The 24,258-nt window shown below is 40.3% G+C and overlaps 1 protein-coding gene across 6 annotated transcripts in view; it reads left to right on the plus strand.

Annotated features, from left to right (window-relative positions):
- The window catches only part of LOC141998651 (tubulin-specific chaperone D-like), a 263,541-nt gene that overhangs the window by 233,542 nt on the left and 5,741 nt on the right, over positions 1–24,258 (plus strand). For all 6 annotated transcript variants that reach the window (XM_074971510.1, XM_074971511.1, XM_074971515.1 and 3 more), the window contains 4 exons: positions 1,015–1,092; positions 6,705–6,794; positions 7,901–7,988; positions 21,089–21,198. In XM_074971510.1, the coding sequence (XP_074827611.1) occupies positions 1,015–1,092; positions 6,705–6,794; positions 7,901–7,988; positions 21,089–21,198 (366 nt within the window). The remainder of the gene's footprint in view (positions 1–1,014; positions 1,093–6,704; positions 6,795–7,900; positions 7,989–21,088; positions 21,199–24,258) is intronic.

Consider the following 24,258-nt stretch of genomic DNA (forward strand, 5'->3'; position numbering starts at 1 on the left):
GGAAACATTTACCTTATTGCAATGCTGAACGTATTGTGATAAGCTGTAATATTTTAATGTAATGCAGTATTTGGGAGAGTTGATATTCACCTTGATCGATTGGTCCATCAGCCCACAGAGAGAGCGCTGATCACAACACATCAGTCGTTTTGTTTTAGCCAGTCCTTCAGCCACCTGCTGGCCAGGCTGTCAGTGTCACTGGACATCCGATCAGCATAGGGCACCGCAGCCCAGAACCCCTGAGTGATCCACCAGCCTCAGCCTCCCAAGTAGCTGGGATTATAGGCGCACGCCACCATGCCCGATGGAGCTGATATTGATGTGATAAAATATATGTGCAATTTGTAGTGCAATCCGCCATGTATTTATTTAGGAAGGGTTTCTTTAGGAATATGCAGATTGTAACTGTAACATAAAACAGGCCAGTTGAAAGACCAGATTTTTTACATAGCAAGATTTATTCACCTAAACCCCACTACTAAACATGTTTGCAAGTTAGTTTATTTTCCTGGGGAATTTTTTCTGTTCATGAAATTTTGCAGAATTTTCAGTCTCCGTTTTGGAGTTAACTCAGCAGTGGTAGCTGGGAATACACGTGTAGCTGTTTTGGCTGCCATGACACGTGCTCTAATCCATTCAATAACTAGGCTAAATGAAAAGTTTTTGCAACTTTTAATAAACTCAGTGAAGTACATTGTTCAGATTCATAAAAATTATTGTACAGGTTTTAGTTGGGTTTCCAGGCCCCTACAGACTTACACCCACACTAGCTGTTGACCTGCCTCTTCCCTTTGGCTGCAACAGAATGCAGCCATCTCAGCCAACTAGAATGATTTAGCCAACTCACAGAAGTTACCTAGCAACCTTCCCCTAGGGTGGAGTGGAATTCTAATTTAAATAGATGTATGTAGATGAGAGGTATTTTTATAGGAAGCAAGAGTGGGGGGGAAAAGAGTATAAATGAAATCTGTGCCAAGAAATGTCTTTACAGTGTGTACTTTTTTTTTACATTAGGGTGTCTGTACCCTTGCTAAAGATGCTAGATCAAATGCTGGCCAATGGTTGCTTTGATATCTTCACCACTGAAGAGAAGTAAGTGCTAATTATTCTGCTTTGAAATTGCTGTTTTATATCGGAGGACACTGAAGGGGATAGCTGCTGCTGTGGCTAATTTACATGTTTGTGTTGTGTTACTAGTGAGAATGTTGTTACCAGTTGAATGTCAATGTTCTTAAAACCAAAATCTGATCATCTGTACCTTGACAGTGGTCCTTTCTCAGATCTTTTCTTCTGTTGAAAAATGCATCAAAAACCCTGATAATTGTAATTGCTGGGGTACTTTTGGTTTCACAGTATGCTATGTGCTTTTTTAAATCTTGCAACACTCATGTACATATAGTGGTAGTGCCAATGAACAGCTGCCTTAGACTGAGGTGCATGCTACACTGTATATTAGGCAACTTAATCATTTTGTTTAAATTTCCCTGAAGTTGCAGTAATCCATTGAGCGACTATCAAGAAAGGTCAAATCCAAAGGTCAAATACTGGGGCTAAGAGCCTTGGCAATATCCCTTTAACCCATTTTAGCTCTCTCTTTATCACTGTTTTATGACCAGCAAATGAACTAGATTCAATCTGCATATTTTCATCTGGAGAAGGTGTGGCAGTGACAGATTCATACAATTGCTGAGAATTGCTGTACAGCCATAATTAGCTGTACATATTATTGGGAATAAATATATTGTTCACCATGCCATGTACATTTCACTGGCAGTGTTTCTTAGTGTGACATGCTGAGGCAAAATGCCTCTGCTGGCCTATCATTTTTAAAAATTCATTGTTCTGTGAGTTGCAGGGTGCAAGGCCCAAAGTTTCCAGTCCAAGTTAAATATTCTGGAAGGTAATATCTTGGGACTGAATAAATGTGAATAAGCATTCCAGTTTGAAGTCTGACAAGTAGAAAGTCTGCATATCTGCAGATACCTGGCAGAGCTGTACAGCATTCAAGGCGTTATATGCAATTTTATACTGGATTTGGCATCTATTTTAAAAAGTTTCTCTTTATTTTAATGTTAAAATCACTCACAGTGGATGCACTTTAAAAGTTTCTACTGGTCTGAAAGTTTTAACTAATTATACGAATATTTCCAATTATATGTATAGGGTATATTTCTTAAACTAGTAACATATTTCTAAATGGTAGAAATTGGAATATTAAGAATTAATAAACCATCACCACCCTCAGGCAAAATAAAACCATAAATTAATCTGATGAATTTCTCTCCCTTCCTTATTTAGAGGATAAAGACTCCAAGAAGTTCACTTAGCAATCTTGCAATACAGATCTAATTTATCTGGGAAGAGCTTAGAGGGTGCTGTAGAAAACGCTAAGCTAACTGGAAAGCGTTCCAGAGTGCCGCCCTATGTTTGCAGTAATTATAGTTTGTTCTGGGAAAATCCTTCTGGGATGGTTAAAAGATAGTTAAATACCGGGCCTGGCTCACCGATGCCTGCTGCACTGCAGTGTAGGAAGTCACTGCTTTTTGTGTGAAAGAATATGGGAGTGTGTGACTGCTGGAGAGGATTCCTTGAGCAGAACCACTTGTATGCCCCCTCAGCCAAAGAAATGTGCCAAAAAGGATGCAAAAATACAATGCAGAATGAGTCGGACTGAATTGCAGACACACTGCCCTATAACATACAGCATACAATTTTAGAGCTAGAATGTATATGAAAAGTGCTGGCGGTTAGGAGGTGAATGCTCTCTCTCATTTTTAATGTCAATATGTGTATGCCACAAAACATCAGCTAAGAATTATAGTGCTGGTTGATTTTTTTTTTTTTTTTAACATGAAAAATGTCCTGTTATACAGTACATTACATTTGATCTATAGAGTATGCAACTCTTGCTCAAAAGCCTGGAACATGGAACAAAATTATTTGTTGGGGTTTTTTCTTAATCTGGGCAACTAAGTCTTGGCAAGTTCGTCTTGGATTTAGATGCTCCAACACCTATGATTATGATGCCAATGACTGCTTAGCCTTCAGCTGACTATATTGTTAAATTTCGTTATAAAAAATGAGTATTTGCAAATGCAAATTTCTATTCTGTTACAGTAAAAAGGAGGTTTGTATACACTGTATCAGACCTCCTTTTTTCCAACAGCAGTTGCAAAAAATATTAGCTGTCCAGAGCAGGTAAATAATATCCAAATTGTTGCTGAATTCTATATTTAAGTTATAGCTCTTGGATTAATGGTTTGATACCCCTTGGGACATAAATACTTTGCATTAGCCTGAATTGCCACTGGATGTCATTCTTGCTTCACAGGAACACAGCTTGGAGTGCATGTTCTTGCCGATTCAGAAGATGCCCCCCTAAAGCTGGGTTTGGAAAAGACAGCGGAAAGCATTCTCATTGCTCTGTCTAACTGACTTTTAGTGCTCATGAAATGTGCTGGGCTGACAATGCTAGGTTTCTTTAGTATATACTGGACAAATACATCACTTGACAGTTTCCCCAGAACTGTCCTGTCAGTGTGCTTCAACCCTGACTAGATTGATAACCTATAAGGTTGAGAGCGGAGCTGAATCTTCCATTCAGTCCTTTGCACCTCTGCTGAGGCTGCCAACAAGGAGGCCAGTTACAGAATGGACACCTGCTTAATAGGAAATGGCATAAACCAACTATTTTCCTAGGTGACCAAATGGCTGCCAGTAACAACTTTCATTCGCTCTTGCCCTTGGCCAGGTTTGAATCTGTGCTATTGAGGTGAAAAGTCTGTTTGCCATTTCTCATTCACCGTCTAGTCTCCTTTTTTCCTCACTAATAGCTGCAGTACTTTTCCACTGAAGTGTAATGGTTCCTCTCTGCAGACACACACTGTTGCATAAAACTCTGAATTTTAACCTAATACAATTGTGAATTTTTATGGAATTCATATTCACCCATATGGCCTCTTCACCATTCCTCTTCATTTTAAAGAGTAATGTAATTCTGGCTGACTGTTAGTTGGTCAGGAATGGTGGCAAAGGCCTAGGCTAGCACATTTGAACAGTGGTTTTAAAGTCCATTATAGTCTAGGCCCTGTGTGGCAGGGTTTCTAGAATGCTTGCTGAAGGCTGATCCTGCAAGATGCTTAGTGATTGATGTGAGTGGGAGATGGGGGCATTTGGCATCTTGCAGGACTGGGCTGTAATACAACAGGCCCAGATTGTGAATCTCTTATCCTCAGGAGTAGTTCCACTGAAGAAATATCTAATTCCTGGAGCTAAAAATACTTAGACATATTCTAGCATACAGTACCTACAAAGTTTGAACAGAATAGTCTCTAAATCATCATTCTATTGGTATAGTGTGCACTTGGCAACTTCACATAAGTACTGTCTGTATATGTTCAGCTATTAGGGCCTCTCATTTCTAAAACTGTCAATATAACAATTTGCAGAAGGTTTTATAAAGTGCCATAAGATGGCATGTGTCATTACTGATGTGGCTCTTAGATTTTAATACTACTGGCGATTCCTTTAAGTAGTGGTAATTCCATTCCTTAATAGAGCCTAAGCTGAAAGGGGCACAGCATGGCTCTCTGCTGATTTCAAGACCACCCCAAGTAATGTCATGACTGATCTAATTGAAATGCAGCTCACCTTAAAACAAAAATTCTTTTTGCAGGAACACGTGTGCCCAATTTACATAATGTAAAGACTTCAGACTGATCTCTTTTCCCCAGATACTGATTCTGTTTCTGCTGGAACCATGCCCACACAGAAGAAGGAATTTTCTCAATTTCCTTTAAAGAGGCCAAGCTATTTGAGTCATCTGAGATCACACATAGGTTAGGTTTAGTTATTACAAATGTGAAATTGGCAGATGACAGAAAGGAAAGTGGGTCTGTTTTAAACACCAAATGCTGCACATAAGGTTACATGAACTAAATTTTTTCCAGATGCTCTGTTCCAATTGGCCTCTTTGTTGCTGTGCTTTTCAGCAATGTCTATATTGTTGAAACAGTTTAAAATCTCACCTAATTCACCATATTGCTGTTATCCTGTGCTGAAAGGCAGGCACACACTGCAGATACTGTAGTTAAACTTCTGTAACCTTCAGCCAGTCTGGAAAATAGCCTTGTGTAATTTGCCGGCCCAGGAAAAGATACCCAGCCTTTATTATTCAACGACACACACAGTTCACCCCATGCATACTCCCATACACATGTAGCTGGGGATTAATACACAAACCTACTTACTTTCCTATCTACCTACCTAAACATACACCCTTGGACATGGATACACATGAACTCTCAAATTCATGCATGCATGTACACCATCCCCCTCAAATGTCTCTCACGTGCACACTTCTCACCAATCTCAATCTCTTTGCAGGGTTGGAGCAGAGCTGATGCAAAATGTGGCTGTGGTGGTAGCACAGAACTTACCACTGCATGCCTCTGAGTTAGAGATCTTCGCCAATTCAACATAACTACACCAGTACTTTTGCTGAAATTACCTTTTAAAATAATGTAAAGCACACTGTATGAAAATTGTATTGTATTGTATGAAAATTATAACTTATCATTGCTATCACTTTTGTATTGTTGCAAAATAGATACGTTAAATTATATTGTACACTTTAATCTTATTTTTAGATCCACAGTTTAACTCAACATAACCGAGATAAATGTCTGGATTTTGCTTTATGCTTTTCATACATAGTACAGTGGAGGTTTCCTAAATGCACAATCTAGGAATAAAACAAAAGTATTTCTTTGCCAGTGTTGTTTTTTACTAAACAAATATGAAATGGTGTCATGCCACATTTATGACACAGCAAATTATTCTGCTGTTTTTTTATCGGATGCCTAAGAGTATTGAGCAGAAGATTAAACAAGTTATGCTGCAACTATAAGGATATATTCTAAGAGCCCATGAAATATGAACAAACAGAATATTAAACAACACTGTTTGTGTAAGCATCTGGGAAAGAACTGTGAGAACCACGTTTCCTATATGGTGTGTGGAAAAAACACACTTGCTAAATATATTTCAAGATGGTGTCAAACTGTACTGCATTTAGCAGTAAAGCTTTGGAGAACTGCAATCCCAGGAATCACTAAGAGATCATGACAGTACAATAGTTTAAAGTGCATTGATCCTCATTTGATACAAAAAAAAGTTTGAGGAATTTTAAAACAGCAGGGAATGATTAAGGGCTAGTTAACATAGCAATGCATAACATAAATAGATTTTTATGTGGATATAGAATGTTTTCTCTCTTCCTTTGCCATTTCTGATCCAACACAGGTTGGTAGTAATAACAAGACATGGCATCTAATTGTTTGGTGGCATATGTGGAATGAATTTGGTTATAGTTCACTCCCCCAGTGGACAGGTAATCGCAGCACAAAACAATTCGTATTTATTTCTCCCTTGTCAATATAGAGGTCAGTGACTGAGTAAGCATTGAGGCTGAAGTAAATCCTCACCATTAAAAAGGAGGTCCTTCAAGAAAGGGGTGAATCAGATTGGTAGAGCATTGTTGGGGAAGCTTCCTATACTGCTGTTTTGTTCTGTGTTTGTTCTACAAATGATACTATTTATCTGGCACCCTCCATGACAACTATATTCATTTAAAAATAGAAACCTAAAAGAGTTCTGTTTGCCTTTTAAAATGAATAACTAAAATGAACTTTTAAAAATTTCAGCCATCCGTTTTCTCTGAAGTTACTTACTCTTTGCAAAGAAGAGATCAAGAAATCCAAAGACATTCAAAAACTTCGCTCCAGCATTGCAGTGTGAGTTGGTATAAAAATCTTCCCATTTTAACTCAAGGAATGGAGAAAGATTCAACTTCTGAACATAGAGCAGTGAGGTGGGATGGGGTGATTGGAGAATTGTTCTCCTTTGTCTATTTGGCATGAAATTTATCTGAAAAAACACATGTGAATTAATGTAACTGAAAGTTTCCATGATCTTTATAAGTGTGTTTTAAGAAAAACACACACAAAGAATCAGTAAAGATTTGATTCCAGGTGTCCCCAACCCAAATGATTAAACTGCTGGTGCCCTATGGGGTGTGTTAAATTATTAGCTTTTTACTTCTGGAGAGCTTGATTCAAATGCTGGCTAGATAACAAACATAAGTAAATCACCCTGAATCCTATTTGTGAGCTAGAACACAAAACCAGTTTGGATGTTTCTGCTCCAGAGAAAACCACGTCTGGAGTAGCAGGGAGAAGTTGCAAGTCAGGACTGAGGTGCATCAGCAGCGTTGTAGGTGGGTGGGTGAGATCATGGCCCTGGAAACAGTGATGTTAGTCTGAATTGATGTTCCTTGGCAGAAGTTGGTATGACCCTGTCAGTTGTAACTCTGCTGAAAGCACGGGATACAGTTAGGATATTCTTGACTGAATGTGTCAATGCTCTTAGTCTACCACTAGTTCACTTTTTCTACTCCAGTATTTGAAAGCATTCTAGAAAGATTAAAATGAGCAATAAGCCACATATCCGAACTATCCTTTACTCCTAACCAAATCATGCATTAGCTTACACTGTGTCTTTGTTTCCCTGTGTGAGAGCTTATTTCTCTTTGTGGTGATTTTCACACACATTCTTTGGTGCTGCCTGTCAGTAGTTTTAAAACCATATTTGTATTTGGCATACCTGTGTGGCACCCCAGACATTGTTTACTAACCCTTAATGATTTTTTACTATATTTTCCTTTAGTTTGCTTTCCCACGGTGGCTGGAAAATAAAGTGAGACTTTTTGAGGGAAGCAAAACTTTTATTTTATTTATACATGTTTATACATCTTAATTATTAACCTCAACAATAAAATGTACCTTTGTGACTAACTAGTGAAAGGAAACCACTCAAGTTCTATACATTCTTATTTTTCTAGGTTTTGTGGCATGATTCAGTTTCAAGGTGACATGAGAAAGAAAGTTTTATTTCAGCTGTTTCTTCTTCTTTGCCATCCATTTCCTGTGGTAAGTATTGGAGGTGTTGCCATCCATTTCCTGTGGTGAGTATTGGAGGTGTTGCCATAAGGCTTTTGGAGAAAAGAATATAATCTTTTTTACCAAGAAATAATGTTGTTAAATACTACTTCAAGTGAAAAGGGATTGAAAGTACATTTGACATACAGTGTTCACATTTTTTCACAGATATTTAAAAAAAACATATATTTTTGGGTAGGTTTTTCTCTGGATGTTACTCATCTGAAATCTTAGTGCCTGCCAATTCTTTACCTTATTAATTTGCTTGTATGTTGTGTCCATATTCTTTCCCCTTTGTCTGAGTCTTTACCACAAAGCATTTACGATCCAGAAATTGCTGCTATTCTGTTTGTACAGCCCAATGAGGCTCCAGTCTCCATTTTGGTGCCACCCATAATAAATTCTTCCTTGAGTTACTGGCCCTACTGGTGCTCTGTGTGAGGGTGTGTGTGTGTGTGTGTCTCTGTGCTTTTGATTGGAGATTTTTGTTAGCAGTGCCTTTTGATCTGCGCTGGCACCCTATGCCTTCTTGTGCTGTGGTATTAGGGAATATAGGGAAGGGCGGACCCACCGCTGCTCCGGTTACTTCACCACCTGTGGTTTAAGATGGAGTATAATAGTTTCCACTTGCTAGTTGATACAGATTTTTTTATCCTTTTATTTTATCTATTTTATTTTGTATTTCTTTATTTTTTTTATTATATAGCACAGGCTTCAGGGGGAGACGGGGTTACCCCTTTCCCTTTTATTTCATGGTCCTCCAGCCTTGCAGCCTCTCCTAGTGGGTTATACCAAAAAACCACACAGAATTCAAGCCCTGCCGAACCTCTCATCGTTTTTTTCCCCTCAGTGATGGGCATTCCAGCTGTCTCTGCTGCCTCGGAGAGTCCCATGTCCTGTCCATGTGTAAGGTCTGCTCCAACTTCAAGGACAGATCAACAATACTGAGGAAAGATAGACTGAAACTGTTCCTTATGGAGCATCCTTGAGAGATCTGCGGGGTCCAACATCCTCCTCTCTCTTGATAAATATGCCTCACCAGCTCAGAGCACTCCAGTAATTTCCTTGGCTCCAGCTTCATTAAGCAGAGACCATGAGCAACTTCAGGCTCTTAAAGCCTTCTAAATGGAAAAGACCCACCTCCCCCGAGAGAGAGCTCAAGAGGGAAAAGTCATCCTCAGACAAAGGAGTCAGGAGACTTTACATCCTTGTGTGGGTCCTGTTGAGGCTCCTACCTCTCCCAGTACTGAGATACTAGGATGACTTCAGAGCTTTTCAAAACCTAATGAAACGCATAGTGCAGAAGCTTTACAGGTCCCTTGGGAGGAAGTACATGAACCTCGGCATTCTTTGGTGGACATATTGCATACCTCCTCTCAAGGTAACATAGGTTTACATATCAATGAGGCCTTACTATCACCAGCCTATATGGTATGGCAGACACCAGCAACCATCCCTCCCATATGCAAAAAGGTTGATAAGTACTGTGTGCAGGCCAAGAGTTTGGAGTATGTATTCTCCCACCCTTCCCCTAACTCTTTGGTGGTTGTTGCTGTCAGTAAAAGAAATAGACTATTAATTCAGATCAACACACTCTGATAAAGAACTTAAGAGCCTGAATCTTCTTGGCTGCTCCTCAGGGTTGCCAACTATCAGGCCTTGATGGCAAAATATTACACTACAAATGGTAGCAACTTTTCACGTTTTATTAATCATTCACATCAAGGGAAGAAGGAGCAACTTCAAGCTCTCATTATGGAAGGACAAATGATCACAAAGGCTTCCCTACAGGCTTTTTTTAACATGTTCTGTGACAACTGCTGTCGTCATGCATCAAGTCTCCTGGCTGCAATCCTTTGACCTTCCCAACAAGGTACACAGTACTGTGGAGAACCTCCCTTTTGATGGGCCTAAGCTCTTCAGTGATGTCATAGATCTCTCCACTTGCTCAAAGACCAATTTCTTGGCATCTATATGCCTTCGAAAAGGAGAACATACAGCAAGGCACAGACAGTACAGCACTCTCGACTAGTCCGCTACCCAAACGTCCTAGGATGAGCTAAACTCCCAGAATATGGTGCAGGTTCCACAAGAATGGGCAGTCGTCTACAATGACCTCTCAGTCGGCGACCTCTTCCAAATAACCATTTTGACTGATTGGTCGAGGGTCATGAACCACTCCTTATACTGGATCTTCTGCTGCAGCAACCCATCCTCCATCCACCCTATGGAGATCACCTCCCATTTTCACCTCAGACAGATGGAGTGAAAAGGTGGTATCAGTGGGCTATTCCATCCAGTTCAGCTCTATCCCTCCTTCCCATTACTATTCAGGGACTCTTCTCATAAGGGTCTCTCAAAGCAAGAGATGCATCTCTCATGCTTTTAGGGGCGATTGAATCCCTTCCTCTGGTCTTCATCATGAAGGGTTTCTGCTTTAGGTATTTCCTAATTCCCAAGAAAAAAGGAAGATGGAGACAAATCCTGGATCTTAGGACTCTGAACACTTTTATCCTTAAACAGTGATTCTGGATGGTCAAGCAGTGAGAATTCTATCTTTACATCCTGGGGACTGGTTCATCATCCTCAACTTCCAGGATGCCTATTTTCATATAGCCATGCAGCCATTACATGAGCACTTCCTAAGATTCATTGTTTGCAAGAACTACCAGTACTGTGCTCTACCATTTGGCTTATCAACAAATGCCTTCTCAGTCTTTGTGGCCCACCTTTGTTGGATGGGAAATCTTCCATATCTGGCTGACTGGCTCCTCAAGGTACTGTCAGCTACCAAAAAGGCCCTGGGCCTCTTGCACTCTCTGGCCCTTTGGTCTGGTCTCAACATGGAAAAGTCTACTTTGATACCTATGCAGCCACTCTAGATTCCACAACAGCCAGAACGTACCTACCCACAGATAGGTTTGTCACAATGTCCAGCCTCATTTCCACTCTACAACACAGCCCACAAAACACTGCAAGTTCAATTTTTGGGCCACTTGGTGGACTGTACGTTTGTAACATTCCATGCAAGACTACACTCCTGACGTCTTTGAGCCTGACTCAGGTATATCAAAAGGGAGGTTCTCCACAGTACTGCCAGAGAGAGTATGGCATCACCAACAAAAACAAACTTTCCAAGTAGGTGTCTGCACCATAGAGAGTCCTCGATCCGTCAACTGGTGGAAGGATCTCCCGAAAGGTCTGTGTAGAAGTTCAGTTCTTGCGTCTACCCCCTGCAAAGATCATCACCACAGATGCGTCCCTGCTAGGTTAGGGTGCCCATCTCCAGGACTCTACAGATGAAGGCAAATGGACTTCCCAGGAGGCTTCTCTCCATATTAACATTCTTACTCCGGGCAGTCATGGCACTTACCATCATTTCCTGCCCAATATCAGGGTCCACTCAGAGTAATGATGGAAAACCAAGCAGCCATGTATTATATAAATTGCCAAGGAGGAGCAAAATCCCAGTCCTTATGTTCAGAGTCAGTAAACGTATGGAATTGTTGCATATCCCATCAAATGTACAGCTAAGTAGTTTACCTGCTAGACTCGCTGAGCAGACATTCCATCAGGACCACAAGTGAAAGCTGAATGACTCCGTTTTTCAGGAGATTTGACTCACCTTGTGTTCTGTGGCCATAGATCTTTGTGATGCTGTCCAGCATGAAGTGCTGTTGCTTCAACTCAGTGGGAGAGAACACTCAGAGCTTGTTGGGAGACGTCTTCTTTCCCCTGGCTTCTCTTTCTGCTGTTTCCTTATCCTCAAATGCTGCCGCTACTCAAAGTTCTGAACAAGCTGATTCAAGAGAGAGCAGTGATCATTTTCATAGTGCTGTCATGGCCCATGTAGGTATGGTTCCCAGTCCTGATTTGCCTACCTGTGTCCACGTCTTTTCCTTCCTCTGACAGCGGACCTTCTGACTGAGGAATTGAGCTCCATAATCCACCCCAACCTCTCATCACTGCATTTCCAGGTGTGATTCGTCTCAATGGCTCTTGGGTATAAAACAAGGTTGTTCTCTTGATATCCAGAGAGTACTGACAAGTAGTAGAAAGCCCACCACAAGGAATACTTACTGACAGAAGTGTAAGAGTTTCCAACCCTGGTGTGTCCAATAGTCTGTATCTCCTTCCGAGTATCTTATCCTGAACATACTCAATTACCAGCTGAATCTGTGGACTCTGGGTTTGTCACTGAGTTCTGTTAAGGTTCACCCAGCCACTAAGACAGCTTTTCACTCACAAGTTGAAGGCTTCTCGTGTTTTCACACATCCTACAACCACAAGATTCCTTAATGGTCTGTCTAACCTAATTCCTCCTGTAAAAGAGCCTACATCCACCATGTTAGAACCTTAATTCAATTCTTAATGCCTTGTCTTAGGAAAAACTCCACATAAGCCCATGGGGACCTGTTTGTTTCTCCATCTGTCCTTCAAAACATCATTCCTCATAGCTGTCACCTTAGCCAGGAGAATAGGAGACCTTAGAAGTGCTTATGGCTGATCCAGCACAGACGGTGTACTACCACAATAAGGTGACATTATGCCCCCATTCTTGTTTCCTACTTAAAGTCTCGTGTTTCTATATCAATCAAGGTATTCAGTTACCAGTGATTTACCCCAATCCTCACTCTTTGAAAAAGGAAGCCAGTCTTCATACTCTGGATGTGATAAATGCTCTTGCCTTCTACCTAGATAGGACCAAACCCTTCAGAGTTTCTCCCAGACTCTTGGTTACTGTCACTAAGAGAATGAGGGGGACAGCCAGCCTCCTCCACCCAAAAATTGTCAAAATGGGTTTTAGGTTGCTCAATCCACTTCTATAGCCCTACCGAAAAACATACCCTGCATCAACATTTGTATAAGGCCTCGAGCTTGGTGTTTGTACACACATTTCCACAACGCTATTCTACAATGTATGCTTCCAGAGAGGATGCATCCTTTAGCAAAGCTGTTCTTCAATCTGTACCATACCTGCTCCTCAGCTCCCTCTTCTGTAACTGAGGCAGTGCTCGGGAATCTCCTTATTAGCACCCATAGGGACAATAACTCCAAGAAGGAGAGGTTATTCAGTTGGTACAATAACTGTGCTGCTTTGAGATTTTTTTGTTTCTGTGGCGCTCCACTACCCTCCCTCCTCCTCTGCTTTGGAATCTTGCTAGGCTTTGAGGTTGAGAAGGAACTGTAGTGGTGGTGTCTCTGCCTGTCACCTATATGCCCTCGTACTGGAACACAAGAGGCACAGGGCGCAGACACAGACCCATGGGCACTGTGGATAAAAAATTCTGATCAGAAGTGCATGGGCGTGCACACGTCCTCATGTGGAGGACCCATAGGGACAAAACATCTCTAAGAACTCCAGTTAATATACAGTGTGACAGGGTCAGGCCAGATGGCTACAGGAGAGTAATAGAAGGCAGATCTATTAGTCCCAGGTTAATCACATTCCTTTTCCCTGGGTAAGGTAACAAGGCAGTTCCAGAACAATCAGGAAGATGCTGGAACCAATTAAGGCAGACAGGCTAATTAGGACACCTGGAGCAAATTAAGAAGCTGCTAGAATCAATTAAGGCAGGCTAATCAGGGCACCTGGTTTAAAAAGGACCTCACTTCAGTCAGTGAGGGGTGCGCAAGGAGCTGAGAGTGAGAGGGTGTGCTGCTGGAGGACTGAGGAGTACAAACGCTATCTGGCATCAGGAGGAAGGTCCTGTGGTGAGGATACAGAAGGTGTTGGCAGGAGGCCATGGGGAAGTAGCCCAGGGAGTAGTAGCTGTCACACAGGTGTTACACGAAACACTATAGACAGCTGTGATCCACAGGGCCCTGGGCTGGAACCCGGAGTAGAGGGGGGGCCCAGGTTCCCCCCAACTCTCTATTGGATACAGGAGGAGTTGACCTGGACTGTGGGTCCCACCAGAGGGGAAGGTCCCTGGCATGTTCCCCGACCCACTAGGTGGACCAGCAGAGATTGTGGGGATTGTTCTCCTTCCTTTTCCCCATGCTGGCCAGTAATGAGGTTAGCTGAGTGAACGGCAGGTTTGAGCCACTAGCAAAAGTGGCCAAACTGAGGGCTGCCATGAAGTTAATAGGTGGCTCCTTGCATAGGTGCTGACTCTGGGGCTGGAGCTACAGGTGCCAACTTTCCACTGCTCAACCCCAGGCCCTGTCACCACTCCACACCTTACCCCAAGGCCCCCTCCCTTGAGTGGGCTGCACCTTTGCTCCTCCCCCCTCCCTCCCAGAGCCTCCTGTATGCTGCGAAACAGCTGATCGCAAGGGGCAGTAGGCACTGGGAGGGAGGGGGAGGTGCTGATCAGCAGGGCTGCCAGCAGGCAGGAGGTGCTGGGGGTGGAGGGTGGGGCTGCTGATGTATTACTGTGGCTCTTTGGCAATGTGCATTGGTAAATTTTGGCTCCTTCTCTGGCTCAGGTTGGCCATCCCTGCACTGCGGAGTCAGTGAAGGAATACTAAGGGGCTAGAAAGTGAATATTCTAAAAATGCACTTTTGAATTCCAGAGCTACAAATTAATTACTATTCAGTCATTTCCAGTGCTTTTTTCATTACATAGTAGAAACTCCTAACAGACATCCTTTTAGATTCTATATAATTATTTAATTCTGTAAAGATAATTTTCAAAATGTGTTGGAGAATCCAAGGTCTTCACCTCAATCTAGCATTTAGATATGGATCTGGACCCCACCCTCTGTCTGGGATATGTGTGTTGCACCTCCCTTCCCATATATCTTCATGAAGGCTTCAGATCTTTGGCATGCTGTAGGTAGTCCCTCTCCAAATTCTTTGTCTTTGATCATCTTCACAGAGTGGGGCCCAGCTCTCCTTCCTATCCTTTTTATTTCCCAGTTGCTAAAGCCAATTTGGTGCAAGAATGAGCTGTCTTCCTCCCTCCCCCGCCCTTCTCTGGAGGCAAAACCGGGATCTTTCCCAGACCAGAACTGCCCACCATGCTGCTTTCCTCTATGTGGTCCCTCCTCACCCAGCAAGGAAGAGCATACAGAAGATGAGCAGTCCTTCCAGGAGCCTCAGAAAGAGAACTTGGCCACAATTGCTCCCAGCCTGTGGGACAGTTGCTCAGCTAGGGAAAAGGGACTCAGCGTCTGCTGGGTTGTTGGGGCCTTTGCATCCCCCACACCACCTGAGGCTCCCCTGGAACCTCTCTGCAAGAGCAGACAGGGCTATCTTCCTGGGTGGATTTGATTTAAATCAAATGGATTTAAATCACTAGTCAGGAAGACTCAATTTAATCATGGTTTTCTGCATAGAAGTGCATTCTTGTTGGTTGTTATAACCTTAATACATATTCTTCACAACTCAGAGATAGATGTAGGTTTCATTTTTATGGTAAACACTATACATTTTTAAAGTTATTTATTTTGAAAACTTTTCAGATTAGTTTTACAGCTATATCAAAAAATGAATGATTGTTTGGTTATTTCATTTACCAAAGATGATTGAAGCAGATATTTATGAAGTAATTGGGAGGTGAACTATCTCCAATTCAACAGGTTAATCATTAATATTTGGAGGATTTTCTTGCCATGCTGTTTTAGGAGAACATCACCAAACAGACATTTAAATTGTTTTATTTAACTAAAACAACAACGTTATGTATTCTGGATTTTTTCTTCAAAAGCGAACATATATTTTAACAAAACAAGCATATGAATTTTTGAATTTAATTAAATATTCAAGTTTTTTAAAATCATTTGTTTTTGTTAAAATTGTTTAACTAAAATAGTTAAATGAAATATTAAAAAAAAAACTTAAATAGACTGTCAGCCAAGTCAACATGAGAAACTTAAAATTTTGGCTTCTGCAGCTAACTCAGTCATCTTCACCTTCATGTTCCTGTTTGTTCATAATCTGGAAAAGAAAAACAAGCTTTCCTACTTTTTCAGGTCCCAAACGATTTCTCAATTTGGAATGAATTAGTCCAAAGGAAGAAAATATTCTTTCTACACCGTCAGCAGAAGCTACTGCTGTTAAAAGTGAGATTATCACTTCAACAGTCTCTGAATCCAAGTGCTTAAGTGACTTCTACCAGTTCGCTGGTATGACTTTCTTTAAAACATCATCAGCAAACATATATTTCTTGAATGGTTCTTATTCCCAAACTGGGTCTCTTTTTACAGCCTGTTGCCATTATAGGTTTTCCCTTCTAGTGAGAGAATGGTATGGTAGGTCTCAAATCAATGAAGACGACACGCGGAAGGACCTCAAGACTTCCGGAATATGCTGCTCAAACAGTTCCACTTTTGTTTCTACTGCCAGTCTCCCCCTTCTCACATTTATCTCCAGACTACTACTACTTGTCCAGATCTATTCCGCCCGCAACAATCTTGTATTCATTGAACATTTTGAAACTTTGCACTTTTAGAGAGAGGTAAGGGATTGACTCTGTGTACACAAATTTGCAGAGGGACAATAGGGTTGAGGTCTATTATTTCTCATCTCCATATATATTTATTTAATTAAAAACACTTTTGCTGTTAACAAGCATGTTATCTTTGGAGAGACAAATCCACAGTTTGAGAAATGCAAAACTAAGCATCTCTGATGGTATATGCTAGACTGAGCATTGAGTCCCATTGGGTAGATCGAAAGATTAATCTAAATAATCTATACAGAAGCCCCTGGAACCCCATAAAATTGGGTACCTAATCCATGAACTATTGGAGCTCACTTACAAAACTTTTCTTAAACATTACATGAATACATTGTCTCATATTATAGAATTAAAATTTATAATTCCTATTCCATGATGAGATATCTTTGAGCTATAATGTATCTTAATTAAAACTATCTTTAAATAGGTGTTTTCCTCAAAAAGCATTTTACCAAAAAAATCCAATTTAAATTAAAAAAATTGGATTTTTTTAATTTACTTTTTTTAAAATCAGGGTTGGAAGGGACGTCAGGAGGTCATCTAGTCCAAATCCTTCTCAAAGCAGGACCAATCCCCAACTAAATCATCCTAGCCAGGGCTTTGTCAAGCCTGACCTTGAAAACCGCTAAAGAAGGAGATTCCACCACCTCCCTAGGTAACCCATTCCAGTGCTTCACCACCCTCCTAGTGAAAAAGTTTTTCCTAACATCGAACCTAAACCTCCCCCAGTGCAACTTGAGACCATTACTCCTTGTTCTGTCAATAGGTCCTGTTAGCCGATGGCCAGGGATGTTTGGTGAGGTGCCAGCTATGCCCGTTTATACCATCCGTGACTTTAACCGCTAGGACGCACTGTCCCTTCGCGGCAGGCAGCCCGGGCTAGGCTGACGGATGCCCCAAGGTCCTAACCACCCGTGACTTTAACTGCTAGAGCTCAGAGCTCCTTCGCAGCGGGCAGTCAACACTGACTGACAGGTGCCCCAATGGCAGCACTAAGAGCCTCTCCACACCCGTGACTTTAACTGCTAGAGCTCAGAGCTCCTTCGCAGCGGGCAGTCAGGATTGACTGACAGGTGCCCCAAGAGTTTGCCCCGTGGAGGCGGCACAACTCAACGCTAGGCTCTTAGTACTCTCACCTAATGGCCAGGCTTTATAGCCAAAACGGCTGAGGTTCTTTAATTGTGTTGGCTGCTTCACAGTAAACCAGAGAAACAAGTCAGGCTTATGCACAAATGGTTACCAAAATTTATTAAACTAGATTCTAATCATGTGGTTACAAAATTGCTAGTGCCTACTTATTTAAATGTAGAGATGTTACACACACAAACAAGTTACAAAACTGAAGCTACAATCCCAAAGAAAGAAAACAAAGTATAGAGCTCTATTTCAAAATATGTGTACACTAAAGATAGGAGATCAGGTGTGGGTGCTTCTTACCCTCCTTGCATCTCTCGATTCCAGCGGTGCCAAGCCAGGATCGGTCACTCAATTCCGCGGAAAGACGAATAAGGGACAAGGCTTAGGGACCCTCTTAGCTGCAGAAGCCTTGGGAGGCTGTCACTTATCTGACCAGCAGATAGATAGTGAAAAGCACTCCAAAAATCATGGTGCTGTAGGTCCCCTACTTATACCTCTGTACTCCTTTATTCTCTTTCTCCTTTCTATGCTAAATTGGGGCTGGTCTGTCGGGGTGACGCCAGCTCTCGCAAGAGTAGTTCACACTTGCAAGGGAGAAACAATAAGTTTCGACTACTGGACACTTCTTTTATCAGGGTAAATATTTTCCCACCTAGGATGTTGGTGTGTGTGCATCATGCTGTTTTAGTAGGGGCTAAGAGCCATGTCTGTCACAGCGCCTCTGCCTGCTGTGAGCCCAATTGTTGTATACGTTCCCAGAGGCACATTGTCGCAGCACACCTGTGCTTCTCTCAGCTTCAAAGGCTGTGCTGGAGTGCCCTGGTGTTTTGGCTCCCGTGTGTTTCCAGCAATGCTGGTCTGAGGGGGGGGGGCTGGCTGTCTGGCTACAGGTCCCCCTATATTTCCTCCACTTTGGACAGTTTGTGCTCAGAAACCCTCTGTGGGTTAAGACTCAAAGGGCAGCACTGTCCTCAGAAAAAGGGACCAACATCCTGATTTAAAAAAAACTGAGAGAGAGGTGCAACCCCAATATCTCCAAGAGGGGAGAGGTCACTCCTAGAAAGGAAATGATCGGGCTGCCAACCTTCTACTCAGGTTAATCGTCACATCTGTCATGACCTTCGTAATAAAAATAAGTAGACATAATTTTAATTTACCTCCTGAAAGTAAATTCATATGGCAACATTTCAAAATTTTAATTGCAGATCTGCAACTATACAATAAAGACACTCATCTAAGGACCTTTGGTCTAACTTTAAAATCCAAACAGTCCATACTAAATCTAAGAATCCAAACCAACTCCAGTTAATTATGTATGTTAAATACAGTATAGGATGGGGATTTCAAAAGAACACACCTTTGGCCTAAGTCTGCTGCCATTGAAGATGATGGTCAAATTCTCATTGATTTCAATGGGAGCAGAATTAGACCAACAATGAGAACTTCTGAAACTTGCTCACACAGCTTGTATGTCAGTATGTTCATTATAATCCCATATTTTTAAATACCATATTAACGTATTATCAGTATCATCAGTAACTACCAGGGTTTCACCCATCTTACCTATTATCAGTTACTTATTTATCTCTCTGCAGATTTAGGTCCCCATTCAATATGGTACATGCCAAATTTTAAGCATATGAATAGTCCCATTGGCATTGAGTAGAACAACTCATGTGCTTGAAGTTAAGTACCCGCTTAGGTACTTTTCAGGTGCTATCTATGTATCTTCCTATAAAAACAAACTCCTTCTGAAACATAATGTTTAAAAACAACAACCCCAAAACAATACTTAGCAGTAAAAGTTGAATATAGGCTGAAATTTGGCTTACAAAATCTTAAGCCCAGGGTGATCTAAAAAAAAAAAAAAATCCGTTTAGACTGTTTTAAACTGATGAGGTTAATAATATTCAAGTGTAATCTTGTGTCTCATAACTCCAAAGTGACTTAAATTTTGAAAAACAAATTTTACTACTTTTGCTATTTTCAAAAATACAGTCATCCGAATCATTTAACATAAGAAGTTTCATACTGTGTTCGCCCAGGAAGTAGGTTTCATAAGTAATATTACTACATATGGTTAATGTACCTTACAAAATCTATATTTATAGTACATGGTATATGGTGATATAACAGTTGTAAAGTGGCCATTATAATCTGTTGTGTAAATAATATATGATTTTAAAATGTTTTAAACAGGTATTTTACATGGTAACCCAAACTACCATATTGCAATAACACTGTCATATTCCCATGAGAGAGTATTTTGTGGCCTCTAGTTAATCAATATTTAAATAAGCGCAGAAATCCCTCTGCTTAAACACTGAGGTTGTTACAGAAGTCAAAAGTGAAGAAATCCAAATTTCTTTCAAATTGTATCCTTCCGTTTTTGTTCTCTGCCCTGAGAGGTGCCAGAGTAGATGGATGAGGAACCAGGCTGGCATAAAGGGAGTCATTTGGACCTTACGCATACCAGGAGATAGGGACTGGCTGTTGCAGGGATCTCCAGGTGCCTTGATCAATGCTTGGATTTCATTGATGAAGCAAGGCAGTGTGTGTTGAATAGATACTGGATGGAGCAGATTGGGAAGCATCACCTATTGCAATAATTACTTCCAAACAAGCTGGGAGGCTCCCTGTCTTCTGTAGTAGAAAATAAGGGATTTATGGTTCTGAACAGTTAGATTATCTAAAAATGTATTGTCTTTTTAGACTGTTTGCTGTGTATTTGGCTAATTTTTCCACAACTAAGTATATACCAGCACAGAATAGAAGGCAAATAATATGAACCTTTCTTTGGGTGCCCTAAAAGTAAGTGTATCTGTCTGTACAGTAGTGCCCTACAACGCTGCATGAAAATTGCATGCTAGCGAAGAACATGATATATTCTACAATGAATAAGTGAATATGCATCTATAGAATATAACGCTCAGAATTTTAAGCCACATTTTGGGGAACCACAGGGAACATTAAGGAGACATTTTCTTAAAATCCAAAGTATATTGTTTGTTCTGCCAAAAAATGCCTGTATGACTCATCTCTCTCTACCTTAGCATTCCTGTTTGTAAAATCAGGGATGTACTTTTCTGCCTCATATATTTGTTGTGAGGGTACTATTTGTAAAGCACATTGCAATTCTTTAGCATCTTCCATCTGAGGAGCTCAAAGTATTAAAGTAGAACATAAATGATCAAATAGCCATCTCTGAATAAGTGATTTCATCTTAGGCGCGCCGCACATTTAATAAACATTACACTCACAACACTTCTTTGAGATACAGAAGAAATGCTATAATATCCATTTTACAGATGTTCAAACTGCAGCATGGAGGTGAAGTCACTTTCCCCAGGTTCCACAGCATATCACTGGCAGACTCAGGAATATCACTCCCAGTTCTGCATTCTGAACATTATACCACTTCTTCCACTAAAATATTCTGAAAGTACTGTGCATAACAACTGTAAATAACATGTAGCTCTTATGTAGCAGTCTGGATAATTTCACTGTTTTCCGCAACTGTAAATTCTCTCTCTGCCTCCTCTCTAGATAAGGAAAACAACAGCCAGTCAAGCGTATGAAATGTTGATAACCTACAGTGATATTGTTGATCCTGATATTCTGGATGAGGTCATGACAGTACTTAGTGATACCAACTGGTAAGTGAATTCATTGTCCGAGAAATGTTTAAAAATAAGGCCAGTTTTAATAATTCTCATATCTATGAAATTTTTGTTCATGAGGAAAAGTGGAAAAGGAACTATAAATGACGTGACATCTTTAGCAAGATCCACTTATCGCTTTATACAAGTTTTTAGGCCAAAAAGGGTATTGCTGAAAGGGATCTTCCTTCGCTGCAAGCTTATATATTGTATATCATATATTGGTGGTAAATAAAGGTGCTATGGTTTTATTTTTACTTGTCCAATGGTGTTTACTAAAATACCCATAATTTCTAATAAAGAAAAAGGGGAGGAAGTCCTGGAAGTTCTTTGATTCCACAATGCATTTCTTTTGTGTAACAGACAAACCTCAATTGCAGACACATTTTCTTGGCATTCTTGAGCACTTCCAGTATTCTGAGAAAGGGTGGTGTGTGGGCAAAGAGTTGAAAAGTGTCATAATGAGAAGAATTACTCCTATTTTCCTATGAAATATAGGTTTCAGAAATATTGAAACCTCCTTCAAACAAATATTTTGAAATAGAGTAGTCTGACATTCCCCAGTGGAACTTTCATATTGTAGTATTAATTAAATAATACAATTTAAACTACCTTCTGTTGTCTTTGTCATTAAACCTCTTCTGGAAAGAAGGCCTGGCATGCAATTGTGAATTAATATAGCTGAATGTACCACAACTACTTGCCAGAATTTTGAGTAATTTCTATTACCCTTTTCGAAGAACTTTTTTATCAAATGCTCTGCTGTAATGGCAACATTGTCTTGTCCATGGCAGGTGCAGTGGGTTATCACTGACCCAAAGGTAGTAAAATGTCAGTCAGAGGGAGTGTGGGCTCAGTTTCTGGTTGTAGTCTTTCACTTGAAATTCACCTAGTGGTGAAAAAAAGGACTTCTAGCAGTCTTCTTACACACAATAAAATAACAGAACAGAAACACGACTATAGGAAAACTGAATGCTATAAGAACTGCTGATTATATTTATGCCTAAATGTTCATTTTTTCACAGCTTTACTTAGTGTTGCATTATAATGAGCCTGAAATATGAATCATTAGGCGAGAGAGACTCTGATTATATAGTTCTAGATCCACAGGGTGCAGCATAGGTGTTTTAAAGGTCTTACTGCTTAAAAGATAAATTAGTTCATTTGTTTTGACTACCCTTTTTGATGCCCTTTTCCTTACCAGTATTTTCTTAGTTCTGTGAATGCAACAAGTTATGTTCTAATCACTGTATTACAATAGATGTGTTCATGACTTAAACATTTCCACACTTTCCCATTTTAGTGAATTTTGTTGTCTTCAAGGAACAAGCAGACTTAGGACATGCTTTCACAGTTTCTCTGAAGCCATGTAAAAACACATTGGCGTTAGTCACTGATTTTGGATAATTGTTCTGCATAAACTTAAGTGGAATTTCCATTTGCACAGCTTGTTTTTGGCAAGCTAAACAGTGCTGGATCTGAAACTCTGGGGAATTATTTTATGCCACAGTTTAATCTCATTCTGCTCTGAAATTCCTGACTGGTGATAGATTTTAAAGTAAAGGATGTGTCAGTGTTTGTTTAAAGGCTGTCAGTATAATGACTGGCTGCTACTACTTTTCTTAATCTTTCAGTACAGAATTAGAACAGCTATATGAGCTTTTCTCAGATTTGCAGAATCTATTTCTTTTCAGTCTTATGTCTTACATTACCACATGAACTCTACAGTTAAAATAATTTGTTTCCACAAACTTTTGAAATTGCTCCTCTTGTGTTAATATCTTTCACTGCTCACTCAGAAAGTTAAAGGTTGTTTAGCTATTTTGGCATTAAATCCCTCTTTCATCTCCATAAATTGTGAAGAAGGGAGGGAGCAGTGGCTGTTGCTATGTCATATACAGAACAAGTTCAGAAATAATGCTGAGACAAGCAACTGGTTTGAGAACAGTGTTGTTTGTATTGTAGATTCCCCTTTATTAATTTGTCACTGAAGTAATCAAATGAAAAGAGGAATATTTAAATCAAAATCACTACGGAAAATATGGTGGTTACAGGCCTGGTCTTAAATTAGTCAGCCATCAGAACCCTGCCCTGTACTCACTAAAATTATGCGGCTGCCTGCCTGTTCTATTCTCTGTTGGTCCAGTGCTTAGTATACACCCCAAATTCAAATATAAGTCTAATACTTTGAGATTTAAGATAGAGTTCTAGATCACTTGAAATGTGATTGTTTCACCTGGGGAGACTTGGTAGATAAAGCAGTTGATGAATGTAACGTTTATTAAAGAAGACTTATGACACCTTGCATGGGATCATCAAGAGTATGTTAAAATTCTCAGACGCTCTGGGCACTACAGGAAGGGCTTTATACTTCTGAATTAAAATAAATCTGTGTTGACATCAGGAAGCTGAACCAGCCTCAAATATTTTGGTAAAAAAGACCATAACCAGGATATGCATATTTGAAATATTCTCCCTGTTAGAACTACCGTGGGTTTAGGGTAAAATTGTTGAATTTATAATATAACAAAATGTGCCTTTTGTTTTGGCTCAAAGCAAGTTTGCAACTTGCCAAAGTTGTCAAGTATCTTTCAAAAAGGCCAGAGGTATTCAACATTTAGATTGTATGTACCCTTCTCTGTAGTACTGGAATCAGTGTGGTCCTCCCCAGAGAATTAATTGGGTATGGGACTCTATATTCCATGGGTACCTTTACAAAATCAAAATTATGTACATGGTTGTGTCAGAGGTACCAAAGGTTTCCCTTTATTTTAGACTCAGAAATACCTGCAGTATCGAATAATCAGTTGGGGCCATGACACTTCTAACAGACATACTGTAAAGAGTCCTCTGGTTTAGTGTAGTGCAGTAAAAATGTTATACTTTTTTTGTATCAATCAAATAAGAATTTATTAAGAGTAAATATGTTTCACTATACTTTAATACTATTTAATGTTTAACTGTATTCTTAATACAGTATCCTTTCAAACTGTTCATTAAGCTGTTCTTTTCATTGCATGTTACAAATTTAGTCATGAAAATTATTTTCTTTCTGGA

The sequence above is a fragment of the Natator depressus genome, chromosome 14, assembly GCF_965152275.1.
Source record: "Natator depressus isolate rNatDep1 chromosome 14, rNatDep2.hap1, whole genome shotgun sequence".
In the NCBI taxonomy this organism is placed as follows: Eukaryota; Metazoa; Chordata; order Testudines; family Cheloniidae; genus Natator; species Natator depressus.